Genomic DNA, 22,292 nt, shown 5'->3' with positions numbered 1-22,292 from the left:
CAAAGGGAGTTCTGGCCATTACCTTTAAAGGGACTGCACACCTTTTAAATGCCTTCCCTCCACTGGAAATAATGAAGGATTATTTGGGGCACCTTCTTTTGGGGCTCACAGAATTGGACTCCCTGGTCCAATCCTTTTGAAAATTGGAGGGTATTTTGGGAAGAGGCATCAGATGCTACGCTGAAAATGTGATGTCTCTACCTCAAAAAACAGTTCTCCCAGAGCCCCAGATACCTGCGGATCAATTTTCCATTATACCCTATGGGAATCGGTCTCCATAGGGTATCATGGAGTGCCCAGCAGACATTCCCCCCCCCCTTTCTGATGACCCTGAAGTGGGGGGAAGGCCTCCAAACCAGGGGATCCCCTGCCCCCACCTGGGGGTTGGCAACCCTTCCTGCATCCTCTTAGCAATCTCGTTCACTGTCGAGGAATATGCAGCTCAATTGATGTTATATTAACCTTTTTTAAAAGTTTTGTGTAAGAATATGTTTTTCAAGCTCACCGTTTGAATAAAACTTCGTTGGGCTTAAAAATGCCACTGATATGTAAACCACTCTGGAGTTTGGAAAAGCAGTTTACAAAATCCATACCTTCTTTATGTTCATAGGTGCAGGTGAGCAGCTGCGTTGGTCTGAGGCAGCAGAGCAAAGTTTGTTCTTAAAAGTGCCATTGAACTCCAACATTGTTATTCAGTTTCTTGTTCAGTCAGTGGCAGCTGAGAGATGCGGTTTTCCCAGTAACTGATAGCACTTAATTTGAGCTAGGATTCCGCAGGATTTAACCAAAAGCATCCTTTGAGTGCCAGGATACATCCTGAGAACATTGTCATATTAAAAATAGTATTATGATAAAGATGAGAGTGCATTTGAGTGTTCAGGGGGCCTTCCCCACCACCGCCACAGCTGCTTAACTTTTAGGCATGTTCATATGGGATATTTCATCTAGGCTTGTCAACTCTGAATTGAGAAATTAAGGGGGTATAATGCCATAGAGTTAGGGTTGCCAGATCTCACCTGGCCACTGGTAGGGGATGGTGGGGTAGAGTTGGGAAATTCCTGGAGATTTGGGGATGGAGCCTGGGCAGGACAGGGAGCTCAATGGGGTATAATGCCATGGGGTTACAAAGCATCCATTTTCTCCAGAACTTATCTCTGTCATCTGGAGAAGAGGTCTAATTCCAGGAGAATCCCAGGTCCCACCTGGAGGCTGTCATCCCTACACAGAGTCCACCTTCCAAGGTGACCATCTTCTCCAGGTGAACTGATCTTTGTTGCCTGGAGGTCATTTGTAATCCTGGGAGATCTTCAACACCACCTGGAGGTTGCGACAATACTCCCTCTAAACTGTGGGGTCTTGTGAGCAAAAATTTTATTTTGTGAGCTACTGCATTAAAGCTGTGAGCTACTGCATCAATTAATTTGCTCTGGGGCCATTTTTCCTGAGCAAAGACAAAAAATCTGTGAGTTAGCTCACACTATCTCAGCTTAGAGGGAACACTGGTTGGCAACCCTAGTAGAACCGATCATGCAAACAAAGAAATGTAAGCTATGGTATGTGAGCTGTTGCCTTAGCATGGGTTCCTGGTAAAAATACAGATGGCCAGTGGTAGTGGCAAATGAAACACGAATTGAACCTTGGACTCATGTAGCCACAACTGTTGGATGGAGGACTGCTACCTCTACATTATTCAAATATTACAGTACACCTACATTTATCAGGAAGCGGGATATACAGACAACAGAATATGTTACCAATTCATTACAGCATCGAGTGTGGACTTTTGGAACCAACAATATCATTTCTGGACATTGAGCTCGGTTGAGTCGCTTGAATTTTGTTTAAAAGATATTCCGGGAAGTTCCATTGAATTAAGTATTTCAAAGTACTGTGTGCATTTATTTAAAGCTTGTTAATTTCACAGTGTTCTTTCTTTTTCTTATCACCGAGAAAATCCCCAGCAATCTAAGGAGTTCCATGGCAGCAAGTTTGCCTGTTGGTGTTTCCCCTACATGTAGGTAATGAACAAGATCAGCCGTTAATCAAACATGTTGACAAAGAAATTGGCTCAGCACTTGTGGACACTTGTTTTGTTTCCACACAAAGGTCAGCGCACAGGTGCCCAGAAGGTAGCAGGTTCTCACCCTCCCACACTTGGCTTAGTCAAGCAGCCATGAGGAGAGATACAGAGCTAGATATTCATCTGGACAGAAGTAGAACCAGCGCCTTCTAGAAGGGGACAGCAGAAACATGCACAGGAACTGACTAATGCTATCTCTGGGGCACAGAGGAGCTTCACTTGGCATAGAACGTTGAGCTTTAATGGTTATAAAGATCAGATTTTTAAAAGGTGGCCCTGCTCTGGGTGGCCCAGGCGAGCCCGATCACATCAGATCTCAGAACAGGGTTGGCCCTGGTTAACACTTGGATGAAGACTGCTAAGGGAGGATGCTATGCAGAGGCTGGCAATGGCAAACCACCTCTGAATGTCTCTTGTCTTGAAAACCATATGAAATTGCTGTTAGTTGGTTGTGACTTGACAGCACTTTCCACCATCAATCTGACCTTTAAGGGAGCTTCAGCCTGGGAGGATGAAACATGAGCTGCAGTCACTAGGTTGTTTCTCTAACAATTCATAAAACTGACAGTAACAAGTATGCAGGACGCTTCCAGGACAATTCTGTACAGAGTTACTCCCATTTAAGTCTTTATGCTGGAGAAACTGCAGAGGATAGGAAAGCTAGATTCTACTGGACTTGATATCTCATTTTCTGAAGCCAACTTATAAAATTCTTACTTGCTTCGTACAGAGTCTCAAAAGGAAGAAATCTTGCTGTTATGTTATATGATATCCCAGAGACATTAAAATCCCCTAGAAATCATAGAACGGGTGGCGAAACTGTGGTTTGGGAACCACATGTGGCTTTGTCGCACATATTGTGCAGCTCTTTAGACCCCTACTGAACTGACAGCCAGCTTGGAAAAGGCATTTCTCTCTTTAAATCACTTCTCCAAGCCAGCCAGCAGCTTGGATAATGCATTTAAATTTGCTTTCTCTCCACCTCTCACTCTCCCCATCTATTTTCCTTCCTTCCTCCCTCTCTCCCTCCAGTACCTTACATTAAGCAAATTTGGCCACCCCTGTCATCAGTGATTGAGTGGTTGCATCAGTGGTTGAGACACTCTGTCCAACAGGAGTGAGATTTGGGAAACTCATTACCCTGTAGAAAGAAAACTTGACAGGAAACAAACACAAGGTGAAGATGAACTGAAATCTATTTATTTATTTATACAGCTCCCCCACAGTTTGGCATCACAAAGAAAGCATATCGTACAGTTACAATAACTGTGAATCCTACCTAACCAGATTGACTCAGACTTATTCCCAGGATTTCCGTAGGATTTCACGGTAAGTGCAAGGTTTCACAGAGAGACAGTGCAGCGTAGTGGTCAGAAGGTCCACTAGGATGAACATATGAAGCTGCCTTGTACTGAATCAGACCCTCGGTCCCTCAAAGTCAGTATTGTCTACTCAGACTGGCAGAGGCTCTCCTGGGTCTCAAACTGAGATTTTTATGCCTACTTGCCTGGACCCTTTTTAGTTGGAGATGCTGGGGATTGAACCTGGGACCTTCTGCATACCAAGCAGATGTTCTACCACTGAGTGCTCTCTAGGAGACCACATTTTAAATCCCCAGTTTGCCATGGAAGCTTGTTGGGTGGGCCAGGCACAAGCTCTCAGCCTACCTCCAAGGGTTGTTGTGAGGATAAAACAGAGGTGAGGAGAGTGATGTAAGCCACTTTGGGTCCCCATTGGTGAGAAAGGCAAGGGATAAATTATGTCAATAAACTTTGGTACATTGCAAACAATGACCACTTTACTAACATGCCTATTTGATCTTATTCTTTGAGCTAATCCAGGGGTGGTCAAACTTGCTTAATGTAAGAACTGTTTGAGAGCTGCAAGACATGAATGTCAGATGTTGGAAGGAAGGAAGGAAAATAGATGGGAAGGGAGAGGTAGAAATAAAGGAGCTTTAACTTTAAATGCATTGTCCAAACTGTTGGCTATCTTGGCTTGGAGAAGTGATTTAAAGAGACAAATGCCTTCTCCAAGCTGGCCAACGGGGCAGTGGGGGCTTAGAGAGCCGCACAACATGTATGAAAGAGTCACATGTGGCTCCCGAGCCACAGATTGGCCACCCCTGGGCTAATCCCTTTATAATATGTGCATTAGTCATTGCAGCAATCGATCCCTTTAAAAAAAATCTGAAATTGGCAGAAGATTGGATGTAGAATATACTCCTAAATAGATCCAAGTAGGCAGCTGTGTTGGTCTGAAGTAGTAGAACAAAATAGGAGTCGATTGCACCTTTAAGACCCATTTAGTTTTATTCAGAACGTAAGCTTTCGTGTGCAAAAACTCCTATTTTGTTCTAATATTCCTAAATATTTCATAAAATCCAAATTTATATTTAAAAAAAAAACAGCAGGAGATTTTAGGTGTAAAGAGTTGAGAATTTGGGTTTCGATTTGCCATCTCAGACAGTATCAGCAGTGGCATCTCTAACCAGAGCATCATGCGTCTGTTAGTCATTGTTATCTTGTGACTTTTAGGGGATATTTGAGTCTCTTGAGTATCACTATCTAACATCTGGAAATGATTTGCACCAATGTCATCCTTTAAACCCAACATTATAGCGAGATTCTGAAGGAAGTCTGATCCAAGGCTGTCGACGGCACTTTATGAATCCACGATCACCAAACGCTGGATTTAATCTGGAGATGTCCCCACCTGCTGAGTTTGCATCCAGCTCTTTGTCTCTCACCTGGCTGAGCTGCAGCTTTGGCTGGCTTTACCGTGTGAACCTCTCTTCTCCAATGTGGTGAGGCTTACAGATTTATAGACTGGCAAAATGCAATTTTGGGCTGTATTAACAGAAGTATAGTGTCCAGATCATGTGAAGTGATGGTATAGCTTTACTCTGCTCTGGTAAGACCTCACCTGGAGTATTGTGTTCAGTTTTGGGCACCACATTTTAAGAAGGATATAGACAAGCTGGAATGGGTCCAGAAGAGGGCAACAAAGATGGTGAGGGGTCTGGAGACCAAGTCCTGTGAAGAAAGGTTGAAGGAGCTGGGGATGTTTAGCCTGGAGAGGAGGCGGCTGAGAGGTGATATGATCACCATCCTCAAGTACTTGAAGGGCTGTCATATAGAGGATGGTGTGGAATTGTTTTCTGTGGCCTCAGAAGGTAGGACCAGAACCAGTGGGTTGAAATTAAATCAAAACAATTTCCGGCTTAACATTAGGAAGAACTTCCTGACCATCTACTTCCTTGGAGGCTTTTAAACAGAGTCTAGATGGCCTCCTGACAGCAATGAAGATCCTGTGAATTTAGGGGGAGGTGTTTTTGAGTTTCCTGCATTGTGCAGGGAGTTGGACTCAATGACCCTGGAGGTCCCTTCCAACTCTATGATTCTAAAATGAACTGGGGTTTCCAAATGTGATACCCAGGAAGACACCCCTGTACTTATTCCCAAGCCATGCACCCCTGGAATGTGATATTGCAATGTAACCCTAGAATATTAATTGGATACAGCAATGCCCATTTGAATTGGAATGGTCTTTCTTGCACATAAGGGAGACAAATCCAGTTCCTTCTTGACCCAAAGCAGGTCTGTAATGTGATTCTGGTTCACAAGCCAGAACAACATGATGCCAGCTGAAAGTTTGAGAAGCGTCCATCTTTCTGCTCCTGGGAATGAAAAAGTTTCGGGCTCAGAGAGTGACAAATGTGGGCAGTGCCATAAAAATTCCTTCACTTTTGGCAACCTTTAAAGGTCCTGTTATCAAAGCATAAGGAAATAAGAATGACCCAGGAAACCTCCAACAAAAATAAATGGCTTGTGTCTGTTAATCCTCAGGACAAGACAGCAAGAACACAAAGGTTAGAGGCTAAGCACTCCTTTTGTTGTGAATGTGTGGTATAACCTGTAAACTGATCTCACAATTTTGACTCTTAACAAAGTTTCTATTTTTCTTTAATTAATTGCTAAGGCCATCAAAGTCAGCCAGTCCCCTGACCAATTGATGGATGCCCATCCATGGTTGACACTAAGAGAGAAATCTATCACTTTTGGGGAGCTTCAAAGGAACCAGTTTTGGGAAAAACAAGGCCATAAAGTCATTTGGCCAGTGTAATTAAAATGCCTATGGTGGGGTATGGATCTATGATACGAATGGTCTCTGATTGGATATTACACATATGACAACCCGATTTTCCATTGGTGTGACACTCTGCCCCCTCATTGGGTAGTCGAATTGAGTGATGTGATGTAATTTACCCTAGACAACAGACAACCCAACCTGTCAGGTTAGGAGGAGGAGAAAGAGGAGCGGGTTCAGAGGGTCCCGAGAGAAAAGGAGGAGGTGGCAACCCCCTTCATCCCTTCCTACCCTCAACCCCCCTTCCTCTCAAGAGAAATCTCCCTCCAGAGGCCTTGCATTTTCCTCTGACTGAGCCTACCCTGCAAAGATCAAGGTATTGTATCACCTTCCCCCATCCATACTGATTCAGCTAACCTCTTTGTAATTCCTCTTGTATGCTTGAAATTGTTTGATTGGGATGTAACTATTTGAAAACTTATGCTATAATAAAATCCATTATTAACCAAAGGATTTTCAGTGGTCTATCTCCATAGACAAAGACATAGATCCTATACACCTCACCTCTCGTAGGCCTACCATTTTGAGCTAAGAAATATTAATATTCCCCAATAAAAAGTTTGTTTGAGGTGTAACAGAAGTGGTGGAGAATACTTAAGCTCCAGGCATAAACTATAATTTTGGAAGTAATCTCCAGGTTCCAACTGGAGACTGGCAACCTTACAAGAGCGGCCATGTTTTTTTCCCCTTTTCAGAAATCCCACATGTTCTCTCTCCCCCCCCCCCTTTTTCTCTACAGTCTCTCCCTTGCATGCTTAGCAGGAACTACAAGCAACTGCCACATCTACCCATTTCTCTCCCCTCATCACTAACAACTCTGCTCTGCACTTGCACGCCAGCCCTGCAAGGCAGACCAGGTACAAACAGCACGTTTGTGCAATGAGAACAGAGAAACAGTCCAAAAAGCCTTAATGCCAACACAGGGGTGGCAAACAAACAAACAGCATTACTTTGAAAACCCCAGCCAGACTTTTTTTTTACAAAACTTCACCCACAGGAAAACTTTTTAAAATTAAAACAAAGACCAGTGACCATGTGGTCAGCAGAGATATACCTTAGACAAAGGCAAAGAACTACAAAGAGTTTTTTCTTCCTCTCTCCCTCCACTACAGAAAAAACTAGGGGGGGAAGTCAGTGATTTTTGAATAGGAATCTAATACTGTGGAATGGAAGCCAGTGAGATTTTTGAGTAGATTTTTGAATGGATCCAGTGATTTTTGAACAGAATTTTTTTTTAAAATGCCTTCCCTTTTAAATTAAAATAATAAAGAACAGTTTTTTTCTCTGCAAACAGCCAAAAGCAATTTTTATTCCCCCTTGCTGGAAACTGGAAACTGCAAGCAGAATTTTTTTTAAGCCTCTCATGTGCTGCTACAGATTGCACAGCCAGCCCGGCAATCGCTGATCCAGCTTCCCTCTTCCCCCCTCCTTTGCATGACGATTATACTTACAAAAAACCCGCGTGTTTTGAAATTCTTATCTACTCGTGTTCTCCTTTTTTTCTGCTCCATGCAGGGAAAACAAATCCTTTGTTCAATAAGGAAATAAAGGAAAAACAGACTGCTTTTTCTCTCTAGATCACAAAAAATCACAGAGATAGACAAAGCCATCTCTTTTTCCAAAAATGAAAAAGGACAAAAGGGCCCTGCAAGCCACATTTTGTATGGGGCAGGACTGACTTAATTTGAAAAGGGAAAAACAGAATATTTTACCAAAAAGAATAACAGAGAGCACCACATGTGCCCTTGCAGCCATATTCCTCCCTCTTTGTCCTTTGAAGAAGAGGAGCAGGAAATGGGTGGAGTCCCACTGGGACAATGAACTGCCTACGTGCCTTGTGGCATGTAGCTAAAGGAATGCAACCTCTTGTTTTACAAATGGCCCTGAGGAACAGAGAGCAATTTAACCTCATGTGCTATATCTTCTAGCTCATTTACACACACGCCAGCAGTAAAAATGACTCTGAAGAGATTGCCCATACAAGCGCCCCTGAAAATCTGTCCCTTGGAAACAGTTGCAGCAAAATGATGGTTCCAGACTTACATCCTCTCTGCTGCAAGACTTCAAGGGGAAGAATAACAGATTTCAAGATGTGCCTGTTTGTTGTGTCCTAGGCTTAAATGGGAGAACTGTTACTTTTGGAGGGAACTGTTACTTTTGGAGGGAAGCTGAACAAGCCAAAGCTTGTACTCCACACCAGGGTTCCAGAGAAGGCCTAAGCGTACCCAATCAGGGGAAGGATTGAAACATAAGTAGCCAATCAACATCTAGGCTCATACTGTACCCTGATAGGCCCTTAGGGCCCTGTAAATAGCCAATCCATGTAGATAGTTAAGGACCAATCAGAAGGGGGCAAGAATTGTATAAAAGAGCGGGAAGTTTGAATAGAGCTCAGTCTGTGTGTGTGTTCCTGAAGTAAAGCTTGCTGAAATCACTCTCCGACTCTGGTCTCTTACTGCGCCAACCCCAGTACTTTACACTGTTAATTTTGTATATGCATAGACTAAGCCTACAAGAAGAAACTGCCAATGTAAATGTACCTATGTATTTCTGTTGTTGAACCCCATTTTGCTGTAGACTAATAGAATCCTATGTTCTTTCCCCCTCCCCCTCAAGAAAATGATATTCTATGTTTGTCTTCAAGTTTGATAAGAATATTCTAGCCATGAGTTAATAACTGCCTGTTTGGTAGCTTAGAAACACCGAGCATATATTTTGAACATTTTTTGTGTGTGTGTAACTATGCAACTTTTGGTATCCTGTTAATTAGCAATATAAGTTTAGTTACTGTTTTGTACTTCATTTATATTAGCTATTATATGTGACTTTATATATGCATATGTATGCCTAGTATAGAAGGATTGATTTTGTTAAAAATGTATACTCTCAAGTTTTAAAAGGCAAGAAACTGTCTTCCCCATAAGCACCTATCCAAATATGATTTTGACTCCCATGTTCTTGGTACATGCTACCTCAGGCCCAGTGTTCATTATCAGAAACATATATGCACACCCCATGAATTCAGCTTAACCCACTAAAGGTTCCAGTTAATTTTTCAATTGGCCTGCAGTTTTTTATTATTATTATTTTTACCTTTTTAATTGGCTGCAAGATTTTAAAGCTCCCATAACCTTTTTTTTCCCCTCTCTCTTTTCTTCTTCAATCATATTTTATGGCCTGACATTTCTTTCTCTTTCTATATCTGTGTGAATGGTTGTACCTCGGTGTGAAAAAGAAGTCTCCCTGAGAGTTCGCCTCCATTTTCAAGGGGGGGACTGATACCCAGGAAGACACCCCTGTACTTATTCCCAAGCCATGCACCCCTGGAATGTGATATTGCAATGTAACCCTAGAATATTAATTGGATACAGCAATGCCCATTTGAATTGGAATGGTCTTTCTTGCACATAAGGGAGACAAATCCAGTTCCTTCTTGACCCAAAGCAGGTCTGTAATGTGATTCTGGTTCACAAGCCAGAACAACATGATGCCAGCTGAAAGGTTGAGAAGCGTCCATCTTTCTGCTCCTGGGAATGAAAAAGTTTCGGGCTCAGAGAGTGACAAATATGGGCAGTGCCATAAAAATTCCTTCACTTTTGGCAACCTTTAAAGGTCCTGTTATCAAAGCATAAGGAAATAAGAATGACCCAGGAAACCTCCAACAAAAATAAATGGCTTGTGTCTGTTAATCCTCAGGACAAGACAGCAAGAACACAAAGGTTAGAGGCTAAGCACTCCTTTTGTTGTGAATGTGTGGTATAACCTGTAAACTGATCTCACAATTTTGACTCTGAACAAAGTTTCTATTTTTCTTTAATTTCTCTTGTATGCTTGAAATTGTTTGATTGGGATGTAACTATTTGAAAACTTATGCTATAATAAAATCCATTATTAACCAAAGGATTTTCAGTGGTCTATCTCCATAGACAAAGACATAGATCCTATACACCTCACCTCTCGTAGGCCTACCATTTTGAGCTAAGAAATATTAATATTCCCCAATAAAAAGTTTGTTTGAGGTGTAACAAATGAGCTGAAATTATGGTGGACTAGTTCTAGTGCATGTTTATTATTATCTGTGCATTATTTTAAAGAAAAACAGTATGCTGTGCGTCAGGATATCACAGGACCCACTTTCCTGCCCTGCCACCCACCAATGTGTTATTTCATGTTCACATTTCTGTTTGTGAACATTTGGCCAAGGACACTTCTGCTGCCCAGATGATATCCCCAGTTGGGAGCAGAGGATCCCTGGTTTGAAGGCCCTCCCCCCACTTATCAGAATGCGGGGGATGGGCGGGTTGAATGTCTGCTGGGCAGTCCATTATACCTTATGGAGATTGGTCCCCATAGGGTGTAATGGAAAATTGATCCATGGGCAGCAGGGCTCTGGGGGGGCTGTTTTTGAGGTAGAGACACCAAACCTTCAGCATAGTATTTGGTGCCTCTTCTCAAAAAAAACCCCAAGTTTCAAAAAGATTGGACCAGGGGTTCCAATTCTACAAACCCTAAAATGTGGTCCCCCTATCCTCCATTATTTCCAATAAAGGGAAGGCATTTAAAAGGAAAGCAACCCCTTTAAATGTAATGACCAGAATTCCTTTCAGAGTTCAATCGTGCTTGTCACACCCTTGTTCCTGGCTCCACCCCCAAAGCCTCCTGGCTCTACCCCAAAGCCTCTTGGTTCCACCCCCAAAGTCCCCAGATATTTCTTGAATCAAACCTGGCAACTCTACCAGATGAACATATTGCCCAGTGGCACTGGAGAAGAGAAGGTATTCAGGCAGTGCACAGTAGTAGCAAGGTTTCTGGCAGTCTTAGAGGTGGCACTGCCAGTTGCTCCACACTGCCAGAGAAAGGACTGCTGGCACTGAAGGTGGCTGTGAGCCCAGGTGGTGGCAGAACATTCAAGAAAGTGGGGGTAAGGTGGCCAGCTCCATGTTGGGAAATTCCTGGAGATTTGGGGACGACGCCAAGGGAAGGCAGTGGGAGGGGACAAATGCCATAGACTCCACCTCCAACAGCCATTTTCTCAAGGGGAACTGATCTCTGTTGCCTGGAGGTCAGTTGTAATTCCAGGAGATCTCCAGTTCTCAACTGGAGCTTCAACAGTACAAAGAAAACACCATGTATGTAACAGGCAAATCTAGAAATTATGTAATAAAATCTTATATACTTGCAATTAATATGTATAAGCGTTTTTGATGTTCAAAAATATACAGTGAAAAAATTTCACTGTATATTTCTGAACATCAAAAACGCTTACACTGTATATTTTTGAGCATCAAAAACGCTTATACGTATTAATTGCAAATATATAAGATTTTATTACATAATTTCTAGAATTTACTGAGTTTCTAGAATTTCTAGAGGCTACAAAATTCAAAAAAGCATGCACACTTAAAACTCTTAACTGCAATGTACAGAATCCAAGAACATCAGCTTATTAATATGGAAACAGGTACCTGATGTTCTTCTTCCTGTTTCAATTATAGTCTTCAAATGTCCAAGTAAGCTGATGTATTGTCTTTAATACATACATGACATACAAACTTACGCAAGCTCCTGGAACAAAGTTGCTACTCACCCAAATCTGAAACGAGAGAATCACCACTCTAACACTTGACAGAGGAACAATGCCTTGGTGTTCTTGCAAAGTTGGTAAAGATTCTAATTTGCATATGATCATACAAGATATTAGGACTTTTTTTGTAGAAAAGGCCCAGCAGGAACTCATTTGCATATTAGGCCACCCCCTGACAGGTAGCCAATCAGAACTGTGTTCTTTAGTTCCTGCTAAAAAAGCAACCACCCTGTATGAGATTAAACAGATTCCAGGTCTCATTCATTAAAGACACCGGTGGATCAGAGTTGACAAATTTAAAAGGGGGACAGGTTTTTAATTGTTCCTCAGAAGTCCCAAGTACTATGTTGTTTAAAATAAATAAATAAGAAAAAACCTACAAGAATGGGGACAAATCCTATGATTGATTCAGAACATAAAGTGAATATGTTATCAATTTGAAAATTAATTGTGCCTCCTGCCTCAATAAAACACATTTCCACAATTTAAAGGGTGTGGTTTAAATCTGTACAGTACTACAAATTGTAAGTCCTCAACTTTCTACTTTGTTTTAGGAACTTGCATAAGTTTGTATTTGGAAACATGAATTTCTTTGGTACATGAATTTCTTTGGTAATTTTGTTTTCTATAGATCTCTTGACCTTCAAAAACGGAGCATGCATCCTTTAGATTGCTTTGGCTGCTTGTAGTCTCTGCTGATAAAGGCACTGGTGAGTCATACATTCATTGAATTTGTGCAAAAATATTTTATTGTAACTCTGTAGCACTGTAATGTGTAGTATGTTATGCACATATTATAGATGATGCACTAACTTACTAGGAGATTTGAAGAAGACTATCACTGAAACAGCAAGAACACCGGGCACCAGTTTCCATATTAATAAGTCAATGTTATTGAACTCTGTACATTGTAGTTTATAATTCTGAGTGTGTATGCTTTTTTTAAATGTTGTAGCCTCTACTGAGCTTTGTTATTTTCACTGTATATTCTTTGAACATCAACCACGCTTACACATCTTAATTGCAAATATACTGGCTTTTATTATATAATTTCTAGATCTGTCTGTTATATACGTAGTGTTTTCTTTGTTTTGTTGGACTTTGCACACCATGCTTGTATTACATCTGGAGGTTGGCAATTTTAAGTGGGGGGAACAGGCCAGGTGGCATGAAAGCTGGTGGGCAGAAAGGGAAACATAGGCCTGGTAGTGGGCAGAACAGAGGAAGCAGGTTCTTGGACACATTGTGTCCCGTGCCCAGGGATGCCAGCTGGAAACTGGGGATCCCCTGGAATTACCATGCATCCCCTGATTGGGAAGCCCTCCCCCCCCCCACTTTAGAGTTATCAGAAAGCAGGGGTGGGGAGGGAAATATCTGCTGGGCACTTCATTATACCCTATGGCATTGGTCCCCATAGGGTATGGTATAATGTGAGGGGGCTGTTTTTGATGTACAATCACCAAATTTTCAGCATAGCATCTAGCACCTCTCCTGAAAACACCATCCAAGTTTCAAAAATATTGGACAAGGGGATCCAATTCTGTGAGCCCCAAAAGAAAATGCCCTTATCCTCCATGATTTCCAATGGAGGGATGGCATTTAAAAGGTGTGCGGTCACTTTAAATGTGATGGCCAGAACTCCCTTTAGAGTTCAATCATGCTTGTCACACCTTTGCTCCTGGCTCTACCTCCAAAGTCTCCTGGCTCCACCCCTAAAGTCCCCAGATATTTCTTGAGTTGGACCAGGCAATCAAATCTGGGAGAACCGGGCTGGATTCCCCACTCCTCTACTTGCACCTGCTGGAATGGCCTTGGTCAGCCATAGCTCTCTAGGAATTGTCCTTGAAAGGGCAGCTGCTGCAAGAGCTCTCTCAGCCCCACCTGCCTTACAGGATGTCTGTTGGGGGGTGGAAGGTAAAGGAGATTGTGACCGCTCTGAGATTCAGAGTACAAGGTGGGATACAAATCCAATATCATCATCTTCTTCTTCGATGGATCTCCTTCTGTCAAACAACTGACCAAACCCAATCTCTCTTTGCCAGCTGGGGGATGGTGAGAACGTGGAGCCTTCCAGACACCTGTGCGCTGACCTTTGTATGCAAGCCAAACAGCGCTGGGCCTGTTTTTATCTTGTTTTCCTAATCGCTTGGTCCAGTTCACCCTCTACGGTGCAGGGACACACCACCAGGCAAAGCTTCCGCTATGAACCTAAGCCTATTGCTGGGCATTTTACTGGGGCTGCTGTTACCTTATGGTAAGAATCAGCTATGATTCTCAAATCCAGGAAGGGGTTTTGAGATGTTTCGTTTAGGTCACTGTCTCCGATGTGGGAGTTTAAAAGTTATTAAATAATCGTGCACGTGTAGCATCCATACGGCCAAACAGCACACGCTGTCAGCCATAGAAAAATGTCTCTCTTATGCCAATTTTTATTGTCCTTTTTAGAATTTGAGAGCGGGGAACGAATGCAAGATTTCAGGGGCAGGTGGAGAACCTGTGCAGTATAGTCAGTCAGTCTAGGAATCAGGAGAATTTTGAAAGAGAGTTCAGTGTAACCTTTCCATCTTCGCAAAGCCTGTCTGTTTCCTAATTCCAAATTCAGCCAAGGAGTTCAAACTTGGTTTCTGAAATGCAGATATTATATTAATTGGCTCTTAAATACTAAGTATTCCCAGGAAGTCCACAAATGCCACATCTTTGAGCTTTCCTCTAGCAGAGAACAAAAGAGAGATGCCAGTACTTTTGTAGTGGGATTGGCAGGTACTGCCGTTTTTCAAGTGTTTAATGGGAAACTTTTCTTGTTTATCTTGCAGTATCTCCACATCGTAATCGGATCATTGGAGGCTGGGAGTGCTCCGAGGATGAGCATCCCTGGCTCGCGGTGCTGTATGATTTAACAATGCCCTATTGTGCTGGAATATTGATTGACTTGAACTGGGTGGTCACTGCGGCTCACTGCTGTTTAAAGAAGTAAGAGATGATGGGTGAGGGAGATGAGGGGACCTATTTAGAATTCTCTCTCAGAGCTTGGGCAATATTTCTGGTGAACACAGTACGGGGTTTGAATTAGTGCCATAAGTTCAGTTCTAGCTTTCCCAGCAGGTATACCATTTGCCTACTTAGGCGGACAATCTCTTGGTGGTCTGGTCCTCCACTTGCAGCTGCTACAATGGCCTTGGTTTAGCCATAGCTATCGCTAGGGTTGCCAAGTCCAATTCAAGAAATATCTGGGGATTTTGGGGGTGGAGCCAGGAGCAAGGGTGTGACAAGCATGACTGAACTCCAGGGAATGCTGGCCATCGCATTTAAAGAGATCACACACCTTTAAAATGCCTTCCCTCCATTGGAAATAATGAAGGATAGGGGCACCTTCTTTGGGGGCTCATAGAATTGGACCCCCTGGTTCAATATTTTTGAAACTTGGGGGGGTAGTTTAGGGAGAGGCAGCGGATGCTATACTGACAATGTGGTGCCTCTACCTCAAAACACAGCCTTCCCAGAGCCCCAGATACCCATGGATCAATTCTCCATTATTTCCTATGGGAATAAGTCTCCATACGGAATAATAGAATTCCCAACAGCCATTTCCCTCCCCTGCCCCTGCTTTCTGATGACCCTGAAGTGGGGGGAGGGCCTCCAAACCGGGGGATCCCCTGCCCCCACCTGGGGATTGGCAACCCTAGCTATTGCAGGAGTTGTCCTTGAAAGGGCAGCTGCTGTGAGAGCCCTCCCCACCTCACAGGGTGTCTGTTGTGGGGGGGATATAGGAGATTTTAAGCCACTCTGAGTCTCTGATTCAGAGAGAAGGGTGGGGTATAAGTCTTCAGTCTTCTTCTTCCTTTCCACCTGGTACAAACATTGGTGGGTGGAAATGACATTAGGCAATGTGCTGACATGATCCAGACATGCAGTGTGTCAACTAATGCTCTGAAAATGGTATTGTAATGCCATATGGACATGCTATGCATCCAGTCAATGCCTCTCACAACATCATGTCTACCTCTTGCCCCACCCCCAAAGCTCCTGGGTGGTCTGTGAATCCAGCTGTTTTCACACTGCTGGCACTAATCAGGCTAGTGCAACTGGTTGGTTTGTTAGTTGAATGCACAGCCCGGTCTAATATATTTGCAGTACTTCCATTGTTTTTGTCTTTAGTGGGGAGACCTGTGGGCATGTTCAGCTGCTAGTCACATACTATGTGCTCTAGGCCAGAGGCCCAGTCAGACATCCATTCCAAATTAGAGCAGGGCTCCCCAGCACGGTGCCTTTGGATGCCATGACACTAGGGCTGCCAAGCTCTCAGGCGGGGTGGGGGTTCCCCCTCTTTGGAGGTCCCCAACCCGCTGGCCCACAGTGGTACCATAGAGTCCCCCCCAAATTGCTAGAGTGTCTGGGAAAACCATAGAGATTTCCCAGAAACTCCTAGAGCAGCCAGCGGGCAATGTTGCTGGCGTAATGGCATCACTTGCAAGAGGCCATGGGGGACTTGGCAACTCTACAAGACACTCATTTTTTTTTTTAGGGAGGGACCAGGTAGGGCTTTTGGCCAGTAAGGCTTCTGATGGGCTACTGGAAATCTGGTTGGCTGTTAGGGTTGCCAAGTCCAATTTAAGAAATATCTGGGGACTTTGGGGGTGGAGCCAGGAGACATAGGGTGGAGCCAAGATCAAGTCTGTGACAAGCATAATTGAACTCCAAAGGGAGTTTGGGCCATCACATTTAAAGGGACGGCACACCTTTTCAATGCCTTCCTTCCATAGGAAGTAATGAAGGATAAGGGCACCTTCTTTTGGGGCTCATAGAATTGGACCCCCTTGTCCAATCGTTTTGAAACTTGGGGAATGTTTTGGGGGGAGGCACTAGATGCTGTACTGAAAATCTGGTGTATCTACCTCAAAAAACAGCCCCCCCCAGAGCCCAGATACCCGCGGATCAATTCTCCATTATTTTCTATGGGCAAAAATCTCTGTAGGGAATAACAGAGTTCCCAGCAGACATTTCCCTCCCCTCCCCCCGCTTTCTGACAACCCTGAAGCGGGGGGAGGGCCTCCAAACCGGGGGATCCCCTGCCCCCACCTGGGCATTGGCAACCCTATTGGCTGTGTGGGTTTTAAAAAAATGTTGTTTTGACAGCAGTTGCCACCACACCACTAGGATCTGCGCTTTGTGACTGAAGGTATGCTGTGGCAATCATTTAGTGGCTGACTCCACTTCCTGCGGCGGCCATTTTGTGGCTGTGCCCACCATGTTATATCAGAATCCTAAAGGTGCCAGCAGGCTCGAAAACGTTGGGGATCCCTGAATAGAGCATAAATCAACTAGTCAATCAAGGCTTTGCTTCAAGGGACTCTCTTTTGAGATCTTTGCTGCTTTTTTTCACAGCAGGGACATTGTGATCCACCTCGGAGAGCACAGCTTGTCAGAGTCATCTGGGCATGAGCAAATAAGGATCAGCAAACAAACTATTTTATTCAGCAACTCTACCGACTGCGAAACTGAATGCAAAAACGACATCATGCTGATAAAACTGAACACAGCTGCCATCCCTACGGCTTACGTAGCCCCTATCGACCTGCCCCCGTGCCCTCCCCAATTGGGAACAGATTGCACTGTGTGCGGTTGGGGTGCAATCACAAGTCCTGTTGGTGAGCTTCAAGGGTAGATCCAACTTGGTTCTCCAATGATGAAAAAAGGGATGATGGAGTCCCCTTTGATCACCAAAAAGTCTATCCTGGGGGTCACAGAAACTGCCTGGACAAAAGCCATGTGGAACATGAGTTGTAGTCAGGAGGGGAACTGAGAGCAAGCAAAGAAGTCGGGTGGATGCAACCCAAAGGGTTCACTGGCTCCAGCAAGGCCCAGCATTTCCCCAAACCAACCCAGATAAGTCTTTGATATGGCAACGCCAGGACAATGGGGTAGGGTTGCCAGGTCCAACTCAGGGATATCTGGAGATTATGGGGGTGGAGTCAGGAGACTTTGGGGGTGGAGCCAGGAGCAAGGTTGTGACAAATATGATTGGACTCCAAAGGGAGTTTTGGCCTTCACATTTAAAGAGACCATGCTATTTTTAAATGCCTTCCCTTTATTTGGAAATAATGGAGGATAAGGGCATCTTTTTGGGAGGCTCACAGAAATGGACCTTGTGGTCCAATCTATATGAAACTTGGGGGATGTTTTGGGGAGAGGCACCAGATACTATGCTGAAAATTTGGTGCCTCTACCTCAAACAACAACCCCCCCCCAGAGCCCCAGATAACCATAGATTGATTCTCCATTATACCCCATGAGAACCAATCTCCTTAAGGAATAATGGAGTTCCCAGCAGACATTTCCCTCCCCCGCTTTCTGATAACCCTGAAGCAGGGGGAGGGCCTCCAAACTGGAGGATTCCTACAATGGAGTTATGCTGGTGACAGGAGGCCACTGTGGTCTATCATGGAAGAGCCACAAAACCCTGAAACTCACACTCTCATACATGCAATGACCAATCATGATAGGGCCCCAGAACTCAGAAACTCTCTTTGAAAAGAGTGCACGTGCAGAGTAGAATCAGAATAACAGGAGCTTGTCGGGGTGACAAACCGTCCTATGGAGTCAAACAGTGCTCCTGCCAGGAGAGAAGACAGACCTGAGAGAACAGGGAGGATGCAGAAGTATTTGAGATATAGCCCTCCCAGAGCAGGGAAAACTGCTGTGCGGATGCTTTGTCTACATGGTGAATTGTCACCTTGTGGAAGCAGCCCTAGTGAAATAATATCAAGGCTTAATATTAAAAAAGGGAGAGTGGGGAATGGAGAGCACACTCTCTCAGCAAAACATATCCTTTTCAAGCATAGACAAAACCAGGGTTCCCCAACACCGTGCCCAAGGGGACACACTGAGGTTTACAAGATGTAGGCACTGTATAACAGCTTATTATTGGCTGCCCTCTTAAAATGAAAGGACATTCCACTACAATTAGGGTTGCCAAGTCCAATTCAAGAAATATCTGGGGACTTTGGGGGTGGGGCCAGGAGACTTTGGGGGCAGAGCCAGGAGCACGGATGTGACAAGCAGAATTGAACTCCAAGGGAGTTCTGGCCATCACATTTAAAGGGACAGCACACCTTTTAAAATGCCTTCCTTCCATAGAAAATAATGAAGGATAGGGGCACCTTCTTTTGGGGCTCGTAGAATTGGACCCCCTGGTCCAATACTTTTGAAACTTGGGGGGTATTTTGGGAAGAGGCACTAGATGCTATACTGAAAATTTGGCACCTCTACCTCAAAAAACAGCCCCCCCAGAGCCCCCGATACCCGCGGATCAATTCCCCATCATTCCCTCTGCTAGACAATCATGGCTGCCTTTGCTCTTTTCAGAAACATTTCCTGACGTGCCTAACTGCGTTAACATTACAATCGTTGAAACCCAATTGTGTGAGGATAAATTTCCATGCATCGAGCCCGAAAATATACTTTGTGCCGGGGATCTTAAGGGAGGCAAAGACTCATGCCGGGTAAGGAGCTTTTTCCATGTACGCAGGAGGTTGGGTGCAGTGTTCCCTCTAAGCTGAGTTAGCGTGAGCTAGCTCACAGATTTTTAGCTTCCAGCTCACACAGTTTTGTCTTAGCCCAGGAAGGATGACCCCAGAGCACACTAATTTATACAGTAGATCACAACTTTAATGCCAGTAGCTCACAAAGTAGAATTTTTGCTCACAAGTCTCTGCAGCTTAGAGCAAGGGTGTCGAACATGCAGTTCAGGGGCCAAATCAGGCCCCCGAGCAGCTGGCTGTCATTTGCTTCCTTCTCCTTCTCTCTTGCTTCCTTCTGCATAATATATTGCTTTGCAAGGCTTGCTCAATTGCACAGCAGAGTTACTGAGCCAAAACTCTTTTCCTTCTATTGACTGAGGCTCCTCACCCCCACCCCCCAGTCCCCGGGGAAGGAAGGAGAGAGTCAGAGCTTCCTTTGCCCAGTTCCTTGGATCCCATGGGAGAAATACAAAGAAAGCACCTTTAAGACCGAGTGCTAATGTTTTAAGCATGTTTTAAGTTTAAAAAAAAATATGTTTGCGTTCTTTATAAAATTTATATCTGTGCTACCTAATTTTAAGTAGGTACACACATGGCCTGGACTCTCACGGTCTCATTTTTGTCAGATCTGGCCCTCATTACAAATGAGTTCGACACCCCTGGCTTAGAAGGAACATTGGCTGGGTATGTTTATTAAACAACGGAAGACAAACCAGGCCAAGATGCTCACCTGGTGGGATGACTTCTCCATCAAGCTGAGACTTCCAGTTGAGCAATAAATGGGATCAAAATCTCCCAGATATTAGCACTTAATGGGTAAGTTTCCCCAGGGTTGCTTCACACTGAGCCTGTCTGCATCTCTTACCCAGCCAGCCACATACCTATGTGGCTAGATGGGAAAAAATTCAGACAGGCTTTCAGCTCCCAGAGTCTTCCAGCAGCAAAGATGCATGCATGCTCACCATAGACATACATTGTTGGAGAAAGGGACACTTATCTTACGGTGCAAGTCTGTACCCATTTTCCCTACCCCAGCTATGCGCCCTTTGCCCTACTTGCATGGAGGATAAAGGTAGAGGATACATCTGTAGCACAAGCAGGGCTTTTTGGGGGCAGGAACGCAGTTCTGACTGGCTTGGAGTCAGGAGGTGTGGCCTAATATGCAAATGAATTCATGTTGGGCTTTTTCTACAAAAAGCCATGCGAAAATGGTGAAATCAATGGATGTGGCCTAATATACAAATGAGTTCCTGCTGGGCTTTTTCCTACAAAAAAGCCCTGTATGAACCAATGGTGACATCAGGGAGTGTGGCCTGATATGCAAATGAGCTGCTGTTTTTTTCTACAAAAAACCTCAACGTGAAACAATGATGACAATAAGGGTATGGCCTAATATGCATATGAGCTGCTTTTTCCTACAAAAAAGCCGTGTGAAACAACGGTGACAATAGGGGTGTGGCCTAATATGCAAATGAGCTACTGGGTCTTTTTCTACAAAAAAGTCTGGTGTGGAATTATGGTGACAATAGGGGTGTGGCCTAATATGCAAATGAGAACCTGTTGGGCTTTTTCTACAAAAAAAAAAGGCCCATGTACCTTGAAAACTTCCAGGGCAAAACTGCCTTTAAATGGTGGCAATGATTCAGAAGACCAAAAGGGGAGGGAGAATCTCCTTCCTCCCACCATGTGTTACCACAGCATGCACTAATAAGACGTCTTATGATCTTCTCCTAACAGGGAGACTCTGGTGGGCCACTTATCTGTGGCAACAAACTTCAGGGCATCGTGTCTTTGGGTGGGAACCCTTGTGGCCAACCAAACCTGCCAGCCGTCTACACCAAAATCTGCAGATACGCTGAATGGATCCGGGGAATCATTGGTGGAAGTGACAATGAATTCAAGTCCTAAGCATGTAATTCTGGCAGAGGCCTCTTGGAGTGAGGAAGCGCCTCCCAGAAACTATTTCCATTTTTTCCAGTGACCCATCTTGTAAACAGACTGTCAGCACTTTTATTTAGAAGGAAGTCTCATTAAATTGAATGGGGCTGACCCCTGGATACATGTGTTCCGTTGTCCCGTCTACCCCAACCATCCTTGGATAGATCCCCCTCACCAAGTGTTAGAAATCTTGAATCATTATGCTAGAATCGCAACTCTGATGTGAATGTCTGGCTCTGAAATCAGACAACTGAGAAAAAAAATAAAGCAATGTCCTTATTCCTGGATAAGACACAAGGGTGTTACTCTCGATTGCTGGTCCTGGGGGAGCACCATTTTGCTACTTCTAGAAAAGGGGCTTTGTGTTACCTGAAAGGCAGCTTGCTTCTTGTGAACACAAGTTGGATTGCATTTCTAAAAGGATAAACAAAAAATGTAAGGAGCTAAAATGGTCTACTCTAGGAACCTCCCTAGAAGCTAAAAATGACAAAACTGAGGCTATCTAGCTGTCTATCGCACTTTGGGCACATTATGAGAAGAGACTCACAATAATCAGATACCAGCCTGATAGTGGTCTTTATCGCAGCTGCTGCCAGCGAGGAATGGCCGGCTCAGGGATTCCAGTGCTCCTGGGGAGGGGGAGGTATGGCGGTGGGAGCAGATATTATAAGGGAGGAGGACAGAGACAAGTCGGTGCTCGGCCCCCCTCCAATCTGCGGCCCATCCCAAGGGTGACAGGCAGTAGGGCCAGGTGTAACCCGTCTCCGTCATTGGTGCTATGCAACGCCAGGTCCATTAATAATAAGACCTCAATTCTCCGAGAGTTTATGCTTGAGCAGAATATGGACCTGGCTTGCGTGACTGAGACCTGGATCCGGGAGGGTGATACAGTAGCCCTCACGCAAACAGCTCCCCCAGGTTACTCGGTCTTCCACCAATCGCGGACTAGCGGGCGGGGGGGAGGAGTGGCATTATTTGCACGGGAGGCTTACTCCTTCAGGGCGCTCCCGGCCCCAAAGATTGA

The 22,292-nt window shown here is 44.3% G+C and overlaps 1 protein-coding gene across 1 annotated transcript; it reads left to right on the top strand.

Moving 5' to 3' along the window:
* The first annotated feature begins 13,856 nt into the window (after nt 1-13,856).
* LOC132585964 (alpha- and beta-fibrinogenase OhS1-like) lies at nt 13,857-21,310 on the top strand. The gene is made up of 5 exons (XM_060257854.1): nt 13,857-14,067; nt 14,627-14,783; nt 17,196-17,458; nt 19,176-19,312; nt 21,068-21,310. Exons 1-5 carry the CDS (start codon nt 14,016-14,018, stop codon nt 21,236-21,238), a joined length of 780 nt encoding a protein of 259 aa, XP_060113837.1. The 5' UTR covers nt 13,857-14,015; the 3' UTR covers nt 21,239-21,310.
* The last annotated feature ends 982 nt before the right edge of the window (nt 21,311-22,292 follow it).

This window comes from Heteronotia binoei, chromosome 17 (genome assembly GCF_032191835.1).
Source record: "Heteronotia binoei isolate CCM8104 ecotype False Entrance Well chromosome 17, APGP_CSIRO_Hbin_v1, whole genome shotgun sequence".
Classification (NCBI taxonomy): Eukaryota; Metazoa; Chordata; class Lepidosauria; order Squamata; family Gekkonidae; genus Heteronotia; species Heteronotia binoei.
This window is presented reverse-complemented; position numbering and strand designations above follow the sequence as displayed.

What these genes read in the sequence shown, in the direction of transcription:
- LOC132585964 (XM_060257854.1), top strand. Translation starts at nt 14,016, where the DNA reads ATGAACCTAAGCCTATTGCTGGGCATTTTACTGGGGCTGCTGTTACCT. An exon ending in GGGGCTGCTGTTACCTTATG is followed by an intron (nt 14,068 to 14,626) that starts GTAAGAATCAGC and finishes TTTATCTTGCAG; the next exon opens with TATCTCCACATCGTAATCGG. An exon ending in GCTCACTGCTGTTTAAAGAA is followed by an intron (nt 14,784 to 17,195) that starts GTAAGAGATGAT and finishes TTTTTTTCACAG; the next exon opens with CAGGGACATTGTGATCCACC.